Genomic DNA, 17,269 nt, shown 5'->3' on the forward strand with positions numbered 1-17,269 from the left:
ATACTGATAATTACCTTAAATGTAAATGGATTAAATGGTCCCACCAAAAGACACAGATTGGCTGAATGGATACAAAAACAAGAACCATATATATGCTGTCTACAAGAGACCCACTTCAGACCTAGGGACACATACAGACTGAAAGTGAGGAGATGTTAAAAGATATACCATGCAAATGGAAACCAAAAGAAAGCTGGAGTAGCACTTCTCATATCAGACAAAACAGACATTAAAATAAAGACTATTACAAGAGACAAAGAAGGACACTACATAATGATCAAGGGATTGATCCAAGAAGAAGATATAACAATTGTAAATATTTATGCACCCAACATAGGAGCACCCCAATACATAAGGCAAATGCTAACACCCATAAAAGGGGAAATTGACAGTAACACATTCATAGTAGGGGACTTTAACACCCTACTTTCACCAATGGACTGATCATCCAAAATGAAAATAAATAAGGAAACACAAGCTCTAAATCATACATTAAAGAGGATGGACTTAATTAATATTTATAGGACATTCCATCCAAAAACAGCAGAATAAACATTTTTCTCAAGTGCTCATGGAACATTCTCCAGGATAGATCATATCTTGGGTCACAAATCAAGCCTTGGTACTTTAAGAAAATTGAAATTGTATCAACTATCTTTTCCGACCACAGCGCTATGAGACTAGATATCAATTATGGGAAAAGATCTGTAAAAAACACAAACACATGGAGGCTAAACAATACACTAATGGATAAAGAAGATGTGGCACATATATACAATGGAATATTACTCAGCCATAAAAAGAAACGAAATTGGGTTATTTGTACTGAGGTGGATGGATTTAGAGTCTGTCATACAGAGTGAAGTGAGTCAGAAAGAGAAAAACAAATACCGTATGCTAACAGATACATATGGAATCTAAGAAAAAAAATGTCATGAAGAACCTAGGGGTAAGACGGGAATAAAGACACAGACCTACTAGAGCATGGACTTGAGGATATGGGGAGGGGGAAGGGTAAGCTGTGCCAAACTGAGAGAGTGGCATGGACATATATACACTACCAAACATAAAATAGATAGCTAGTGGGAAGTAGCCACATAGCACACGGAGATCAGCTCAGTGCTTTGTGACCACCTAGAGGGGTGGGATAGGGAGGGTGGGAGGGAGGGAGACGCAAGAGGGAAGAGATATGGGAACATATGTATATGTATACCTGATTCACTTGTTATAAATCAGAAACTAACACACAATTTTAAAGCAATTATACTCCAATAAAGATGTAAAAGAATAATAAACAATACACTACTTACAACGAAGTGATCACTGAAGACATCAAAGAGGGAATCAAAAAATACCTAGAAACAAATCACAATGGAGACACGACGACCCAAAATCTATGGGATGCAGCAAAAGCAGTTCTAAGAGGGAAGTTTATAGCAATACAATCCTACCTTAAGAAACAGAAAACATCTCGAATAAACAACCTAACCTTACACGTAAAGCAATTAGAGAAAGAAGAACAAAAAAACTCCAAAGTTAGCAGAAGGAAAGAAATCATAAAGATTAGATCAGAAATAAATGAAAAAGAAATGAACAAAATGATAGCAAAGATCAATAAAACTAAAAGCTGGTTCTTTCAGAAGATAAACACATTTGATAAACCATTAGCCAGACTCATCAAGAAAAAAAGGGAGAAAACTCAAATCAATAGAATTAGAAATGAAAAAGGAGAAGTAACAACTGACACTGCAGAAATACAAAAGATCATGAGAGATTACTGCAAGCAACTCTATGCCAATACAATGGACCACCTGGAAGAAATGGACAAATTCTTAGAAATGCACAACCTGCCAAGACTGAATCAGGAAGAAATAGAAAATATGAACAGATCAATCACAAGCAGTGAAATCGAAACTGTGATTAAAAATCTTCCAACAAGCAAAAGCTCAGGACTAGATGCCTTCACAGGAGAATTCTACCAAACATTTAGAGACGAGCTAACACCTATCCTTTGCAAACTCTTCCAAAATATAGCAGAGGGAGGAACACTCCCAAACTCATTCTACGAGGCCACCATCACTCTGATACCAAAACCAGACAAGGATGTCACAAAGAAAGAAAACTACATGCCAATACCACTGATGAACATAGATGCAAAAATCCTCAACAAAATACTAGAAAACAGAATCCAACAGCACATTAAAAGGATAATACACCATGATCAAGTGGGGTTTATTCCAGGAAAGCAAGGATTCTTCAATATATGCAAATCAATCTACGTGATACACCATATTAACAAATTGAAGGAGAAAAACCATATGATCATCTCAATAGATGCAGACAAAGCTTTCAACAAAATTCAACACCCATTTATGATAAAAACTCTAAAGAAAGTAGACATAGAGGGAACTTACCTCAACATAATAAAGGCCATATATGAGAAATCCATAGCCAACATCATTCTCAGTGGTGAAAAACTGAAACTATTTCCACTAAGGTCAGGAACAAGACAATGTCGCCCACTGTCATCACTATTATTCAACATAGTTTTGGACATTTTAGCCACGGCAATCAGAGAAGAAAAAAAATAAAAGGAATCCAAATCGGAAAAGAAGAAGTAAAACAGTCACTCTTTGCAGATCACATGATACTACACATAGAAAATCCTAAAGATGTTACCGGAAAACTAGTAGAGCTAATCAATGAATTTGGTAGAGTAGCAGGATACAAAATTAGTGCACAGAAGTCTCTGCCATTCTTATACACTAATGGTGAAAAATCTGAAAGAGAAATTAAGGAAACCCTCTCACTTACCATTGCAATAAAAAGAATAAAACACGTAGGAATAAAACTACCTAAGGAGAACAAAGGCCTGTATGCAGAAAACTATAAAACACTGATGAAAGAAATTAAAGATGAACAAACAGGTGGAGAGATATATCATGTTCTTGGATAGGAAGAATCAACATGTGAAAATGACTATACTTCCCAAAGCAATCTACAGATTCAATGCAATCTCTATCAAACTACCAGTGGCACTTTTCACAGAAGTAGAACAAAAAATTTTACAATTGATATGGAAACACATAAGGCCCCCAATAGCCAAAGCAATCTTGAGAAAGAAAAATGGATCTGGAGGAATCAGGCTGCCTGACTTCAGATTATACTACAAAGCTACAGTAATTAAGACAGTATGTTACTGGCACAGAAACAGAAATATAGAACAATGGAACAGGATAGAAAGCCCAGAGATAAACCCACGCACATATGGTCACCTTATCTTTGCCAAAGGAGGCAAGAATATACAATGGAGAAAAGACAGTCTCTTCAATAAGTGGTTCTGGGAAAACTGGACAGCTATTTATAAAAGAATGAAATTAGAACACTCCCTAACACCATACACAAAAATAAACTCAAAATGGATTAAAGACTTAAATGTAAGACCAGACACTATAAAACTCTTAGAGGAAAACATAGAAAGAACACTCTTTGACATAAATCACAGCATGATCTTTTTTGACCCACATCCTAGAGTAAGGGAAATAAAGGCAAAAATAAACAAATGGGATGTGATGAAACTTAAAAGCTTTTGCACAGCAATGGAAATCATAAACAAGATGAAAGGACAACCCTCAGAATGGGAGAAAATATTTGCAAAAGAAGCAACTGACAAAGGATTAATTTCCAAAATTTACAAGCATCACATTCAGCTCAATATCAAAAAAACAAACAACTCAATCCAAAAATTGGTAGAAAACTTAAATAGACATTTTTCCAAAGAAGATATACAGATTGCCAACAAGTACATGAAAGGATGCTCAACATCACTAATCATTAGAGAAATGCAAATCAAAACTCCAATGAGGTATCACCTCACACCAGTCAGAATGGCCATCATCAAAAAACCTACAAACAATAAACACTGGAGAGGGTGTGGAGAAAAGGGAGCCCTCTTGCACTGTTGGTGGGAATGTAAATTGATAGAGCCACTATGGAGAACATTATGGATGTGCCTTAAAAAACTAAAAATAGAGGAATCCTATGATCCTGCAATCCTGCTCCTGGGCATATATCTGTAGAAAAACATGGTTTAAAAGGATACATGTACCCCAATGTTCATTGCAGTGCTGTTTACAATAGCCAAGACATGGAAGCAACCTAAATGTCCATCGACAGATGAATGGATAAGGAAGATGTGGTACATATATACAGTGGAATATTACTCAGCCATTAAAAAGAATGAAATAATGCCTTTTGAGGCAACATGGATGGACCTGGAGATTATCATACTAAGTGAAGTAAGTCAGACAGTGGAAGACAAATATCATATGATATCTCTTATATGCGGAATCTAAAAAAAGTGATACAAATGAATTTGTTTACAAAATAGAAACAGATTCACAGACTTAGAGAACGAACTTATGGTTACCAGTGGGGAAGGGTCAGGGGGAGAGATAGACTGGGAGTTTGGGATTGACATGTACACACTGCTGTATTTGAAATAGATAACCAAAAAGGACCTACTGAATAGCATAGGGAATGCTGCTCAATATTCTGTAATAACCTAAATGGGAAAAGAATTTGAAAAAGAATAGATACATCTATATGAATAACTGAACCACTTTGCTGTATCCCTGAAACTAACACAACACTGTTAATCAATTAAGCTCCAATATAAAATGAAAAAAAATTTTTATAGTGGGCAGAAGAACTAAATAGACTTTTTTTCCCAAAGGAGACATACAGAATGCCAACAGGAACATGAAAAGATGCTCAACATTGCTAATCATCAGGGAAATGCACATGAAAACTGCAACGAGGCATCACCTCACACCAGTCAGAATGGCCATCACCAAAATATCTACAAATAATAAATGCTGGAGAGGATGTAGAGAAAAGTGAACCCTCCTACACTGTTTTTGGGAATGTTATTTAGTGCAGCCACTATGAAGAACAGTATGGACGTTCCTCAGAAAACTAAAAATAGAGCTACCACATGATCCAGCAATTCTGCTTCTGGGTATACATCTGAAGAAAAAGAAAACACTAATTCAAAAAGATACATGCACCCCAATGTTCACAGCAGCATTCTTCGTAATAGTGAAGATATGGAAGCAATCTTAGTGTCTATCAACAGATGAATGGATAAAGAACAAGTGTCATACACACACACACACGCACACACACACACACAATGGAATACTACTCAGCCATAAATAAGAGTGAAAATTTGCCATCTGCAACAACATGGATGGACCTGGAAGGTATTATCCTAAGAGAAATAAGTCAGACAGAGAGAGACAAATACTGTATGTTATCACTTATATATGAAATCTAAAAAATAAAGAAAACTAGTTAATTTAACAAAAAATATATACTCACAGGTATAGAGAACAAACTAGTGTTTACTAGTTTGGGGGAGGTATAAGATAGGGGTAGGGGATTAAGAGGTACAAATTATTATGCATAAAATAAATAAGCTACAAGGATATACAGTACAGCACAGGGAATATAGCCAATATTTTATAATATATATAAATAGAGTATAATCTTTAAAAATTGTGAATCACTATGTTGTACACCTAAAACTTACATAATATTGTAAATCAACTATACCTTGATAAATAAAAAAATTCCATCAGAATATCATTAGATAAAAAAATATCTCCAGATATTGTCAAATGTGTCCTGTGGGTGGGGGAATATACCCCCAGTTGAGAACCACTGGTTTAAAGGCATGGTAATGTTGTAGTTAAGAGCACAGTTTTTACACAATTATGTATGAATCAAGACTCTTTTTCTTACTGGCTTCATGACCTTGAGCAAATCCCTTCACTTTTCTGAACCTCATTTTCCTCTCTTCTGTAAATGGGAACAACGAGGCCTGGTTTAGGGTTGTTGTAAGGATTTAATGAGATCATGTATATAAAACACTCAATACATAGTGGCAATAATAATGTGCTAATATTATTAACCATTATTAATTAACAAAGATTGCAATTTCCTAGGAAATGGTGAATGAGGAAAGGAGGTGGTTTCTTAAAGGTATACTCAGAACTAACTTTTTAATTGCCCCTACTGTCATAAGAGAATTCAGCTCTTCCCATTTGCTAGTAGTCCTCACCTTCAAAGATAAGAGGGAGTATTAAATCTTTCTCTCAAAGATTCCATAGCTAATTCTGGAAAGGCAGGATACTGAGCTCTATACTATGGAATCTGTATAATCTATTTTTGGGTAAGGGTCTCTGAGATTTCTATCTATGTGTAGGTGCAATCAAACTCCAACCCACCCCTGCTCTAGAAGTCAGCTCTCTAAATATCAAAGAGATGAGAAGCGTCTTACCGTAGAATTACACCAGAGACACTGGAAATCTTGAAGTCTCTGATAACTGCCACAGTTCTCGTGACATACTGCGCACTGAGAACTGACAGATATGTTTCCTTCTACCCACTGATGGGGCATAGTTTTCTGAAGGATAAAAAGAGACAAGAGGTAGAAGTTAGAGATATAAGGAGAGGAAGGGCCAGCTGGAATAACTATACTACCCCATGGAGGACACTAGACAACCCCAAGGAAGTTTTCCATCATCCTTCCCTCCCCACTCCCATGCTAGTGACAAATGACAGGTGGGAGCTGTGGGGGAGGCTTTCATTCTTCTAGATTTGTTGGATCATAAGCCTGGGAATGAAGCCTACTTGGGTTGTCTGGAAACAGGAAGAAGTCTTCCTTCCCCTGTGTGTCATGACTGAAGGGGAGATGGAAAAGGGTGATTATGAGAAAGCATGGCTGGTACTCACTACTTCATCTGCAGGCATGAGGAGGTCATCAGTAATGGATAATGTATTCCATTTGCAATCTTTGCTTGCTCTTAAAGCACATAATCTGTGAGACTTTACTTTGCACACTGTGAAAGAGGAAGAAAAAAAGATGGATGTGAATCAGGTGACAATGAAGATTCTAACTTCCTTCCCTAAGCTGCTCTAAAAGTTAGAACCTAGATGCATCTAAGTAGTTGTGACTTAACTCCAAAGGCTTATTTTCCATATATTTCAGTTTCTTTGTATTCTTCCCAGCCAAATTTTCTATTACCTGACTTGAATTGAAATTGATGGTAAGAATGAGGTGATTTCTATTTTTCCAAACCTGTGACTGTACTGTCCAATCCTCCCAGACCCAACCCTCCCTTTTGATTAATGAGAATTCCCCCTCATGCCAGTTTCCTCCCGTCTCCTTTCCCCTGTCTGTTAAGTGTCAGGGTTAACCTTACACTAGAATCAGTGACCTAGTGTGAGTCAATGATACTAAAGTCTCATGAGCTCCTTCACACCCATCTCCACCCATTGAGCTCCACTTCCTAAAGGAATCAGAAATGTACCTTCACAGATGATAACATTTCGAGATAAGGCAGGAATGGTCCCTCGACAAACATTGCAGTGCTGGGTCCGGGGACTGTGGCTTGAGTACCAATAGTGCATTCCAACAAGAAAAGGGTTGTTTTCTGCTGCAGGTATCTAAAATAAATCAAAGAGAAGAAAGAATAGAGAGTTAATCACAGAGACGGATTAGGGAAGGCCAGAAGATCTGAATGCTAAGGTTGAAATGGCCAGCTACATAAGGTGTCAGAGCATGTGAAGAGGAAGAATCAAAGTTGAGCCAATGCTTAACAAATCTCCCATCTCTGTTTTTTCCCAGTGGTTTTAAAAAGGGAAAAGGAATGAGGGGGTGCTAGATCCTGGAACAGGGACTGAAGGCAGGAGTGATGATCTTTATACTCCTTGGCTAAACCATTTCATTGGTTTAGCCTAAGCAAAATTAGTTCTGTTAATCTTGGCCTTGGCCCTCTTTGAGTAGTCAGCAAAAGGAGGTTGTGAGTAGGAAATTCAGTGATATCCAAGCCCTCTTGCCAGGCAAGAAAGGGAGGAGGCACGGCTCTGACTCTAGGCTAAGGAATGCTTGTCAGGCTTTAGCTACCTCTTGGAGATATACATTACCCTTCCTGGACCTGCTGCTGCCAAGTGAGGAGAGCATTGCATTGCTGGGACAACAGTTTCATTTCAGAGGCTTCTGGTCCCAGTATTCTTTTCTGAATAACATGCTCTGACTGCCTATAGCAATTTCCTGGTTAATCAATTTAATTTATTCAAAATTCATTAAATTTTTACTGAGTAACTGCTATGTGCTTGGCACTTTTCAAGGCACTGATGAACAAGATAAAGTCTCTGCCCTCATGGAATGGCATTCTGTTTGGTGTCCTCTTTCATGGTATTCAATTTGACATTTACTATTAACCTCCCTATAAATGCTACATTTGTTTATCACAGCCTGACTCTCATGACTGTGGGCTGGCACAGGGCATACCAGAAACTAGTTTTGGGGTTAAAAGGGGAAGGGGAGGAGTGGGCACCAAAAACTTCCAAATTTGTTCTGGGCGTGCATTCCACAGGACACTTCCACCTTTTCTATAATTCCTGTGAATGTCTGATCTCTTCCTTCTCTGCCTTCCTCTGGAATGTAGACATAAGCATATGCATTCAGCTTTTTATTCTGGATGTTATAATCGGTTGGGTGTGTAAAGGCATAAGACTTTAAAATGAACTATATATTCTTCCTGACGCTAGCTGATACTGGTCCACTAGAGAGAGAGACAGAGAGAGACAGAGAGGGAAAGAGAGAAAGTGCTATTGAGGGATCTGCCATATTTAGTGTTCAACCTTGATCAATTTATAGGAATTCATCATCTAAAACATAGCCTGTACATGGTATTCCCTGATCCCTCCTTCCCCCTCTGGCATGCCGTTTATGTGCTAAGCTGCTGTTGGAATGACCAGGAAGCTTCTGGAAGGAAAAGCTACTTTGATGCACTAAAGGCTCACCAAGTATGGAGTCACTTTGTGATTGTATTATTTTTTGCATACTGAAACCCTGGCAAAGTTCCAAGAAGATCAAAGTAGAGAGTGGAGAGTCCTGAGGAAGTGACATAGTCTTGGCTTTGACATGCTGAGCAACTAGCACCTTTCTACTTCCCACTAGATTATAACTTTACAAGTACCTTCCTTCCTTCCAACCTCCTTCTTTCCTCCAATAATTACTAAGAGCGACTTTGTGTCATCTATAAAGCTAGGCACTGGAGATTCAGAGATGAATGATCCATAGTTCTTGCCCTCACGGAGCTCATAGTCTACTGTAGGAGACAACTTCCTAAACAGATGACTCCAGTGTAGAGTGAAAAGTGAGCTCTCCTATAATGTTCAAGATTCTACAGGACAAATGGAAGAAATGATGAACTCTGTCTGGGTGGAATATTGAATGTCATGCTCCAATTATTTACAGAATATAAAAATATATAAAATGGACATTGCTTTGGTTCAGCAGTGGAGGAGGTGGGATTTTTATTCCTTAAGTGCATCCTATTGTATAAGAAAACTTTGGTGCATACCACCCTGGATGAGTACATGTTGTATGCTGAATTGTGTCCCCTGCCAAAATATGTTCAAGTACCTGGTACTGTGAATGTGACCTTATTTGAAAATAGAATCTTTATAGATATAAACAATTTAAGATGTTGTCATAATGGATTAGTGACTGGTGTCCTTTCCCTCTTTTTTTTAAATTAAAAATTTTTTTTAACATCTTTATTGGAGTATAATTGCTTTACAATGGTGTGGTAGTTTCTGCTTTATAACAAAGTGAATCAGTTATACATATACATATGTTCCCATATCTCTTGCCTCTTGCATCTCCCTCCCTCCCACCCTCCTTATCCCACCCCTCTAAGTGGTCACAAAGCACCGAACTGATCTCCCTGTGCTATGTGGCTGCTTCCCACTAGCTATCTATTTTACGTTTGGTTGTGTATATATGTCCATGCCACTCCCTCACTTTGTCCCAGTTTACCCTTCCCCCTCCCTGTATCCTCAAGTCCATTCTCTAGTAGGTCTGCGTCTTTATTCCCGTCTTGCCCCTAGGTTCTTCATGACCATTTTTTTGTTTGTTTTTTAGATTCCATATATATGTGTTCGCATATGGTATTTGTTTTTCTCTTTCTGACTTACTTCACTCTGTATGACAGACTCTAGGTCCATCCACCTCACTAAAAATAACTCAATTTCGTTTCTTTTTATGGCTGAGTAATATTCCATTGTATATATGTGCCACATCTTCTTTATCCATTCATCTGTCGAAGGACATTTAGGTTGATTCCATGTCCTGGCTATTGTAAATAGAGCTGCAATGAATATTTTGGTACACAACTCTTTGAATTATGTTTTTCTCAGGGTATATGCCCAGTAGTGGGATCACTGGGTCATATGGTAGTTCTATTTTTAGTTTTTTAAGGAACCTCCATACTGTTCTCCATAGCGGCTGTATCAATTTACATTCCCACCAACAGTGCAAGAGGGTTCCCTTTTCTCCACACCCTCTCCAGAATTTATTGTTTGTAGATGTTTTGATGATGGCCATTATGACCGGTGTGAGATGGTATCTCATTGTAGAAGAGGGAAATTTGGACAGACACAGGAGAGACATCATGTGATGATATAGGCAGAGATTGGAATGATGCATCTACAAGCCAAGGTATGCCTGCAATCACCAGAAGCTAAGAAGAGGCAAAGAAGGATTCTCTTCTCGAGCCTTCAGAAAGAGCACAGTCCTGCCAACACTTTGATTTTGTACTTCTAGACTCCAGAACTGTGAGAGAAGTATCTTAATTCACCCAGTTTGTGGATTTGATATGGCAGTCCTGGGAAACTAACACAGTATGTCATTACAGGCCTTTCTATTAAGTGACACAGATTAAAAATTGACTTTGAAGACAGATGAAGAACTGTGGCATGTATACAAACCACTGATCTCTGAATGTTAAGGCTTTTAATGTGTGGTTGTTGGGTTTTATGTTTGATTTTTATGCTCTCTAAAATACATAGGTTAATACATTCATGCAGAGATCATCACTCCAATCTGATTCTTCACTGTTTTAGAGCAGCTAAGGCTATTTTCTCCATCTCCTGAATCCCTTTCAGTATAATCCAGAACCCAGATAGGTTCATTAATTATTTGTCTATTCATTAAAGGAGATCTTGTCAGTCCAGGTGTTTGGTAAACTCTAAAACACTGTTAAAGCATGAGGACTTAATAATATTAAGTATTTTCAAAGTGCATAAAAGTCTCAGGAAACATCCCATAAAGCACAAAATCTTCTAAAGATGTGTTTCCTTAAAAGAATCTTGTTTGGGATGATTTATTTGATGAAAGGCTGTGTTTAGATAAAACAAAACTAGTGGTTTGTACTGTAACTTGAAGCCAACTTCTTTGTTATATCAAGGTTTTGGAAACTACAGAATGTTAGGGCCTCCCAGGTTGGCCATTGGTAGGGTGACCATATCATCCAAATCAGGACACTTTGAACAGTGAAAGGGGGAGGTATAGTATGTAATTATGCTGGAACAATAAGTGTAAATTGTGTTCATCCTGAGAAAACCACTAGCCATGGAGATGCTACACATGAGCTAGAGAGTCATTTATCCAATTTGAATCTATTTGTTGATCTATACAGCCTAGTTGTCTGGCTTAGTACCACTTAGTTGCCTATCGGGCTACCACATACTCACAAGGGGTGGGGACTAGAGGAGAGAAAAGATAATTAGGTAAAATTTAAGATGTCTTTCCAAGAGCATGGATTTAGAGTTAGGAGAGTTAAGATCTCAATTCTGCCACAATAAATTACGTGATTTCAGGCAAGGCAACTGAACACCTCTGAGGTTTCTTTCTCACCTACTTAATGAAATCTTAGAATCATAAGCTTTTCAAGTTGAAAGGAATGCTTGAATTCATCTAGTCTACCCACCAGAAAAACTAATTTCCTTTTTTAAATTGAATTTTAAAATTGAGGTACATTTGACAATTAAAATTGTACATATTGAATTTAATGATTTGATATACATATGTAGTGAAATAATCACCACAATCAAGCTAATTAACTTACCACCTAGGATAGTTACCACTTTCTTTCCTTCTTTTTTTTTTGTATGTGTGTTTAGAGCACTTAAGATCTTCTCTCTTAGCAAATTTTAGTATAAAATAAATGATTGTTACTTACGGTCACATTGTTGTACATTAGACCTCCAGAACTTATTCTCCTGCATAACTGAAACTTTGTACCGCTTAACCAACATCTCCCCATTTCCCCCTCTCCTCAGCACTTGGTAACCACCATTCTTCTCTCTGCTTCTAGAGTTCCAACGATTTTAGATTCCACATATAAATGAGAACATACAGTATTGTCTTTCTCTGTTTGGCTTATTTAATGTAGCATACTTTCCTCAGGTTCATCTGTGTTGTTACAACTGGCAAGATTTCCTTCTTTTTATCAGGCTGAACAATATTCGATTGTATTTGTGTATGTATATATCTATATCACATTTTAAAAATCCATTTTATCCATTGAGGGACAGTTAGGTTGTGTCTGTATCTTGGCTGTTGTGAATAATGCTGAAAGAAACATGGGAGTTCTGATATCTCTTCAAGATGCTGATCTCATTTCCTTTGGATATATACCCAGAAGTGAGATTGCTGGGTCATAAGGTAGTTATATTTTTAATACTTTGAGAAACCTCAGTACTACTTTCCATAATGGCTGTACCAATTTATAGTCCCATCAAAAGTGCACAAGTTTTCTGTTTTCTCCACATTCTTGCCAGCACTTGTTGTCTCTTGTCTTTTTTTTTTTTGCCATATCACACGGCATGAGGGATCTTAGTTCCCCAACCAGGGATTGAACCTGCACCCTCTACAGCGTAAGCTCAGAGTCTTAACCATTGAACTACCAGGGAAGTTCCTCTTTTTTGCTTTTCTTTTGTTTTTCTTCTTTTTTAATTTGAAGTATAGTTGATTTACATATTGTGTTAGTTTCAGGTGTACAGCAAAGTGATTTAGTTATACATATATATATATATATATTTCAGATCTTTTAAAAATAATTATATATTTTTATTTTAGCAAAGATTCAGAATATATCTCTATAAGAAAAAAGAGTTACATCATACAATCTTTTGAAAATATACATTCATATATTGGTTTTGTCCTATGATTAATTTGATTACTAAAAGTTGTAAAGTGCAGCTAAATTTGAGAGCCAAGTTATTAGTAGTTAAAGACTGATTTGCTTTTTGTAAATTGAGGTATAGTTGATTTACAATATTGTGTTAGTTTCGGGTGTACAGCAAAGTGATTCAGTTGTATATTATATATATGTTACATATAATATATATATATTCATTCTTTTTCAGATTCTTTTCCCATATAGGTTATTACAGAATATTGAGTATAGTTCCCTGTGCTATACAGTAGGTCTTTGTTGGTTATCTATTTTATATATAGTAGTGTATATATGTTAATCCCATACTTCTAATTTATCCCTCCCCACTCCCTTTCCCCTTTGATAACCATAAGTTTGTTTTCTATGTCTGTGAGTCTGTTTCTGTTGTGTACACAGATTCGTTAGTATTGATTTTTAGATTTCACATATAAGTGATACAATATTTGTCTTTGTCTGACTTACTCCACTAAGTGTAATATCTTTAGGGCCATTCATGTTGCTGCAAATGACAATCTTTCATTCTTTTTTTATGGCTGAGTAATATACCAATGTATATATATCTCACATCTTCTTAAGCCAATAGTTTGTTGACGGACACTTGGGTTGTTTCCATGTCTTGGCTATTGTAAATAGTGCTGCTATGAACATTGGAGTGCATGTATCTTTTCGAATTAGAGTTTTCATCTACCCAGGAATGGGACTGCTGTGTCATATGGTAGTTCTATTTTTAGTTTTTAAAGGAACCTCTGTACTGTTTTCCATAGTGGTTGCACCAATTTGCATTCCTTTCAACAGTGTAGGAAGGTTTCTTATTCTCCAACCCTCTCCAGCATTTATTATGTGTAGACTTTTTGATGATAGCTATTCTGATGATAAGAGCCATTTTAACAAGGGTGAGATGATATCTCATCGTGGTTTTGATTTGCATTTCCCTAATGATTAATGGTGTTGAGTACTTAACTTTTTATCCATTTTTATGTCTTCTTTGGAAAAATATCTATACAGGTCCCTCACCAATTTTAAAAACAGATTATATGTGGGTTTTTTAAACTATTGAGTTGTAGGTGTTCCTTATGTATTTTAGATATTAACCTCATATCAGATATATAGCTTGTAAATATTTTCTCCCATTTCTAGGTTGCCTGTTCACTCAGTTGATTTAGCTTGATGTAATCTCACTTGTTTATTTTAGTTTTTGTTCCTTGTGCTTTTGGTGTCATATCCAAGAACTCATTGTCCCAGTCAATGTCAAGAAGGTTTTTCTCTGTTTTATTCTGGTAGTTTTATAGTTTTAGGTCTTACACGTAAGTCTTTATTCAGCCTGAGTTGATTTTTTGTACATGGTGTGAGGTAATGGTCCAATTTCATTCTCCTGCATGTTGATATCTAATTTTCCCAACACCATTTATTGAAGACTACCCTTCCCCAATTTTGTGTTCTTGGCCCCCTTCTGAAAATCAGTTGACTGTAAAAGCATGGATTTATTTCTGTGCTCTCTATTTTGTTCCATTGGTCTGTATGTCTGTTTTTATGCCAGTACAATATTGTTTTGATTACTATAGCTTTATAATGTATGTTGATATCAGGAAGTGTGATGCCTCCAGCTTTGCACTTCTTGCTCAAAACTGCTTTGGCTATTTGCGGTTGTTTTTGGCTCCATATGAATTTTAGGATTGCTCTTTCGATTTATATAGGGAATACCATTGGATTTTGATTGGGATTGTATTAAATCTGTAGATTGCTTTGTGTAGTATGGGCATTTTAACAATATTAATTCTTATGATCCATGAACATGGGATGTCTATCCATTTATCTATGTATTCTTTACTTTCCTTCATCAATGTTTTATAATTTTCAGTGTATGTTTTTCACCTCTTTGTTTAAGTTTATTACTAAATATTTTATTCTTTTTGTTGCTATTGTGAATGGTCTTATTTTCTTAACTTTCCTTTCAAATAGTTCATTGTTTGTGTATAGAAAACTGAGTGATTTTTTGTATGTTGATTTTGTACCCTATGACGTTACTGAATTTTTTTGTACCCTATGACTTTACTGAACAATTATTTTGTTCAGTCTTTAGGTTTTTCTACATATATGATCATGTTGTCTGCAAACAGAGACAATTTTACTTCTTCCTTTCCAGTTTGGGTGCCTTTTAATTCTTTTTCTTGCCCAATTGCTCTGGCTTGGATTTCTAGTACTATGTTGAAAAGAAGTGGTGAGAGTATGCAGACTTGCCTTGTACCAGATCTTAGAGGGCAAGCTTTCAGTTTTTTTCCCATTAATTATAATGTTGTCTATGGGCTTTTCATATATGGTCTTTATTGTGTTGAGGTAAGATCTTTCTATACTTACTTTGTAGAAAGGTTTAATGATGAATTGGTGTTGAACTTTGTCAAATGCTTTGCTTGCATCTATTGAGATGATCATGTGGTTTTTTTCTTTCATTTTGTTAATGTATTGTAAGACATTGTTTGACTATGTATATTGAAATATTGTTGCATCCTTGGGATAAATCCCTCTTGGTTACAGTGTATAATCCTTTAAATGTGCTATTGAATTCGGTTTCCTAGTATTTCATTAAGAATTTTTGCATCTGTGCCTCTGAGGTGGGAGAGCCGACTTCAGGACACTTGCCCACGAGAGACCTCCTAGGTCCACATAATATCAAATGGCGAAAGATATCCCACAGATCTCCATATCAATGCTAAGACCCAGCTCCACTCAACAACCAGCAAGCTACAGTGTTGGACACCCTATGCCAAAGAACTAGCAAGATAGGAACACAACCCCACCCATTAGCAGAGAGGCTGCATAAAACCATAATAAGGTCACAGACACCCCAAAACACACCACCAGATGCGCTGCTGACTACCAGAAAGACAAGATCCAGACTCATCCACCAGAACACAGGCACTAGTCCCCTCCACTAGGGAGCCTACACAACACACTGAACTAATTTTAGCCACTGGGGGCAGACAGCAAAAACAATGGGAACTATGAACATGCAGCCTGTGAAAAGGAGACCCCAAACACAGTAAGTTAAGCAAAATGAGAAGACAGAAAAACACACAGTAGATGAAAGAGCAAGGTAAAAACCCACGAGACCAAACAAATGAAGAGGAAATAGGAAGTCTACCAGAAAAAGAACTCAGAGTAATGATAGTAAAGATGATCCAAAATCTTGGAAATAGAATGGAGAAAATACAAGAAACATTTAACAAGGACTTAGAAGAATTAAAGAGCAAACAAACAATGATGAACAACACAATAAATGAAATTAAAAATTCTCTAGAAGGAAGCAAAAGCAGAATAACTGAGGCAGAAGAACGGATAAGTGGCCTGGAAGATAAAATAGTGGAAATAACTACTGCAGAGCAGAAAAAAGAATGAAAAGAATTGAGGACAGGGGAGAAGGCGGAAGATGGCGGAAGAGTAAGACGCGGAGATCACCTTCCTCCCCACAGATACACCAGAAATACATCTACACGTGGAACAACTCCTACAGAACACCTGCTGAAGGCTGGCAGAAGACCTCAGACCTCCCAAAAGGCAAGAAACTCCCCATGTACCTGGGTAGGGCAAAAGAAAAAACAGAGACAAAAGAATAGGGACGGCACCTGCACCAGTGGGAGGGAGCTGTGAAGGAGGAAAAGTTTCCACACTCTAGGAAGCCCCTTCGCGGGCGGAGACTGCGGGAGGTGGAGGGGGGAGCTTCGAAGCTGCGGAGGAGTGCACAGCAACGGGTGCGGAGGGCAAAGCGGGGAGATTCCCGCACAGAGGATCGGTGCCGACCGGCACTCACCAGCCCGAGAGGCTTGTCTGCTCACCCGCCGGGGCGGGCGGGGCTGCGAGCTGAGGCCGGAGCGCAGGGAGAGGACTGGGGTTGGCGGCTTGAACATAGCCTGAAGGGGTTAGTGCACCACAGCTAGCCGGGAGGGAGTCCGGGGAAAAGCCTGCACCTGCAGAAGAGGCAGGAGACTTTTCCTTCCCTCTTTGTTTCCTGGGGCGTGAGGAGAGGGGTTTAAGAACGCTGCTTAAAGGAACTCCAGAGACGGGCGCGAGCCACGGCTGAAAGCACGGAATCCAGAGACGGGCGCCAGCCGCGGCTGAAAGCGCGGACCCGAGACGGGCGCGAGCCGCGGCTGAAAGCGCGGAATCCAGAGACGGGC

The 17,269-nt window shown here is 37.9% G+C and overlaps 1 protein-coding gene across 1 annotated transcript in view; it reads right to left on the minus strand.

Annotated features, from left to right (window-relative positions):
- Positions 1-17,269, minus strand: part of DGKK (diacylglycerol kinase kappa) — a 119,199-nt gene that overhangs the window by 63,476 nt on the left and 38,454 nt on the right. The window contains exons 5-7 of the mRNA XM_027091314.1: positions 7,377-7,512; positions 6,799-6,905; positions 6,344-6,469 (exon numbers count right to left, since the gene is read on the minus strand). Of these exons, the coding sequence (XP_026947115.1) occupies positions 6,344-6,469; positions 6,799-6,905; positions 7,377-7,512 (369 nt within the window). The remainder of the gene's footprint in view (positions 1-6,343; positions 6,470-6,798; positions 6,906-7,376; positions 7,513-17,269) is intronic.

The sequence above is a fragment of the Aethalodelphis obliquidens genome, unplaced genomic scaffold (genome assembly GCF_003676395.1).
Source record: "Aethalodelphis obliquidens isolate GAN/ISIS:26980383/991018 unplaced genomic scaffold, ASM367639v1 scaffold71, whole genome shotgun sequence".
Classification (NCBI taxonomy): Eukaryota; Metazoa; Chordata; class Mammalia; order Artiodactyla; family Delphinidae; genus Aethalodelphis; species Aethalodelphis obliquidens.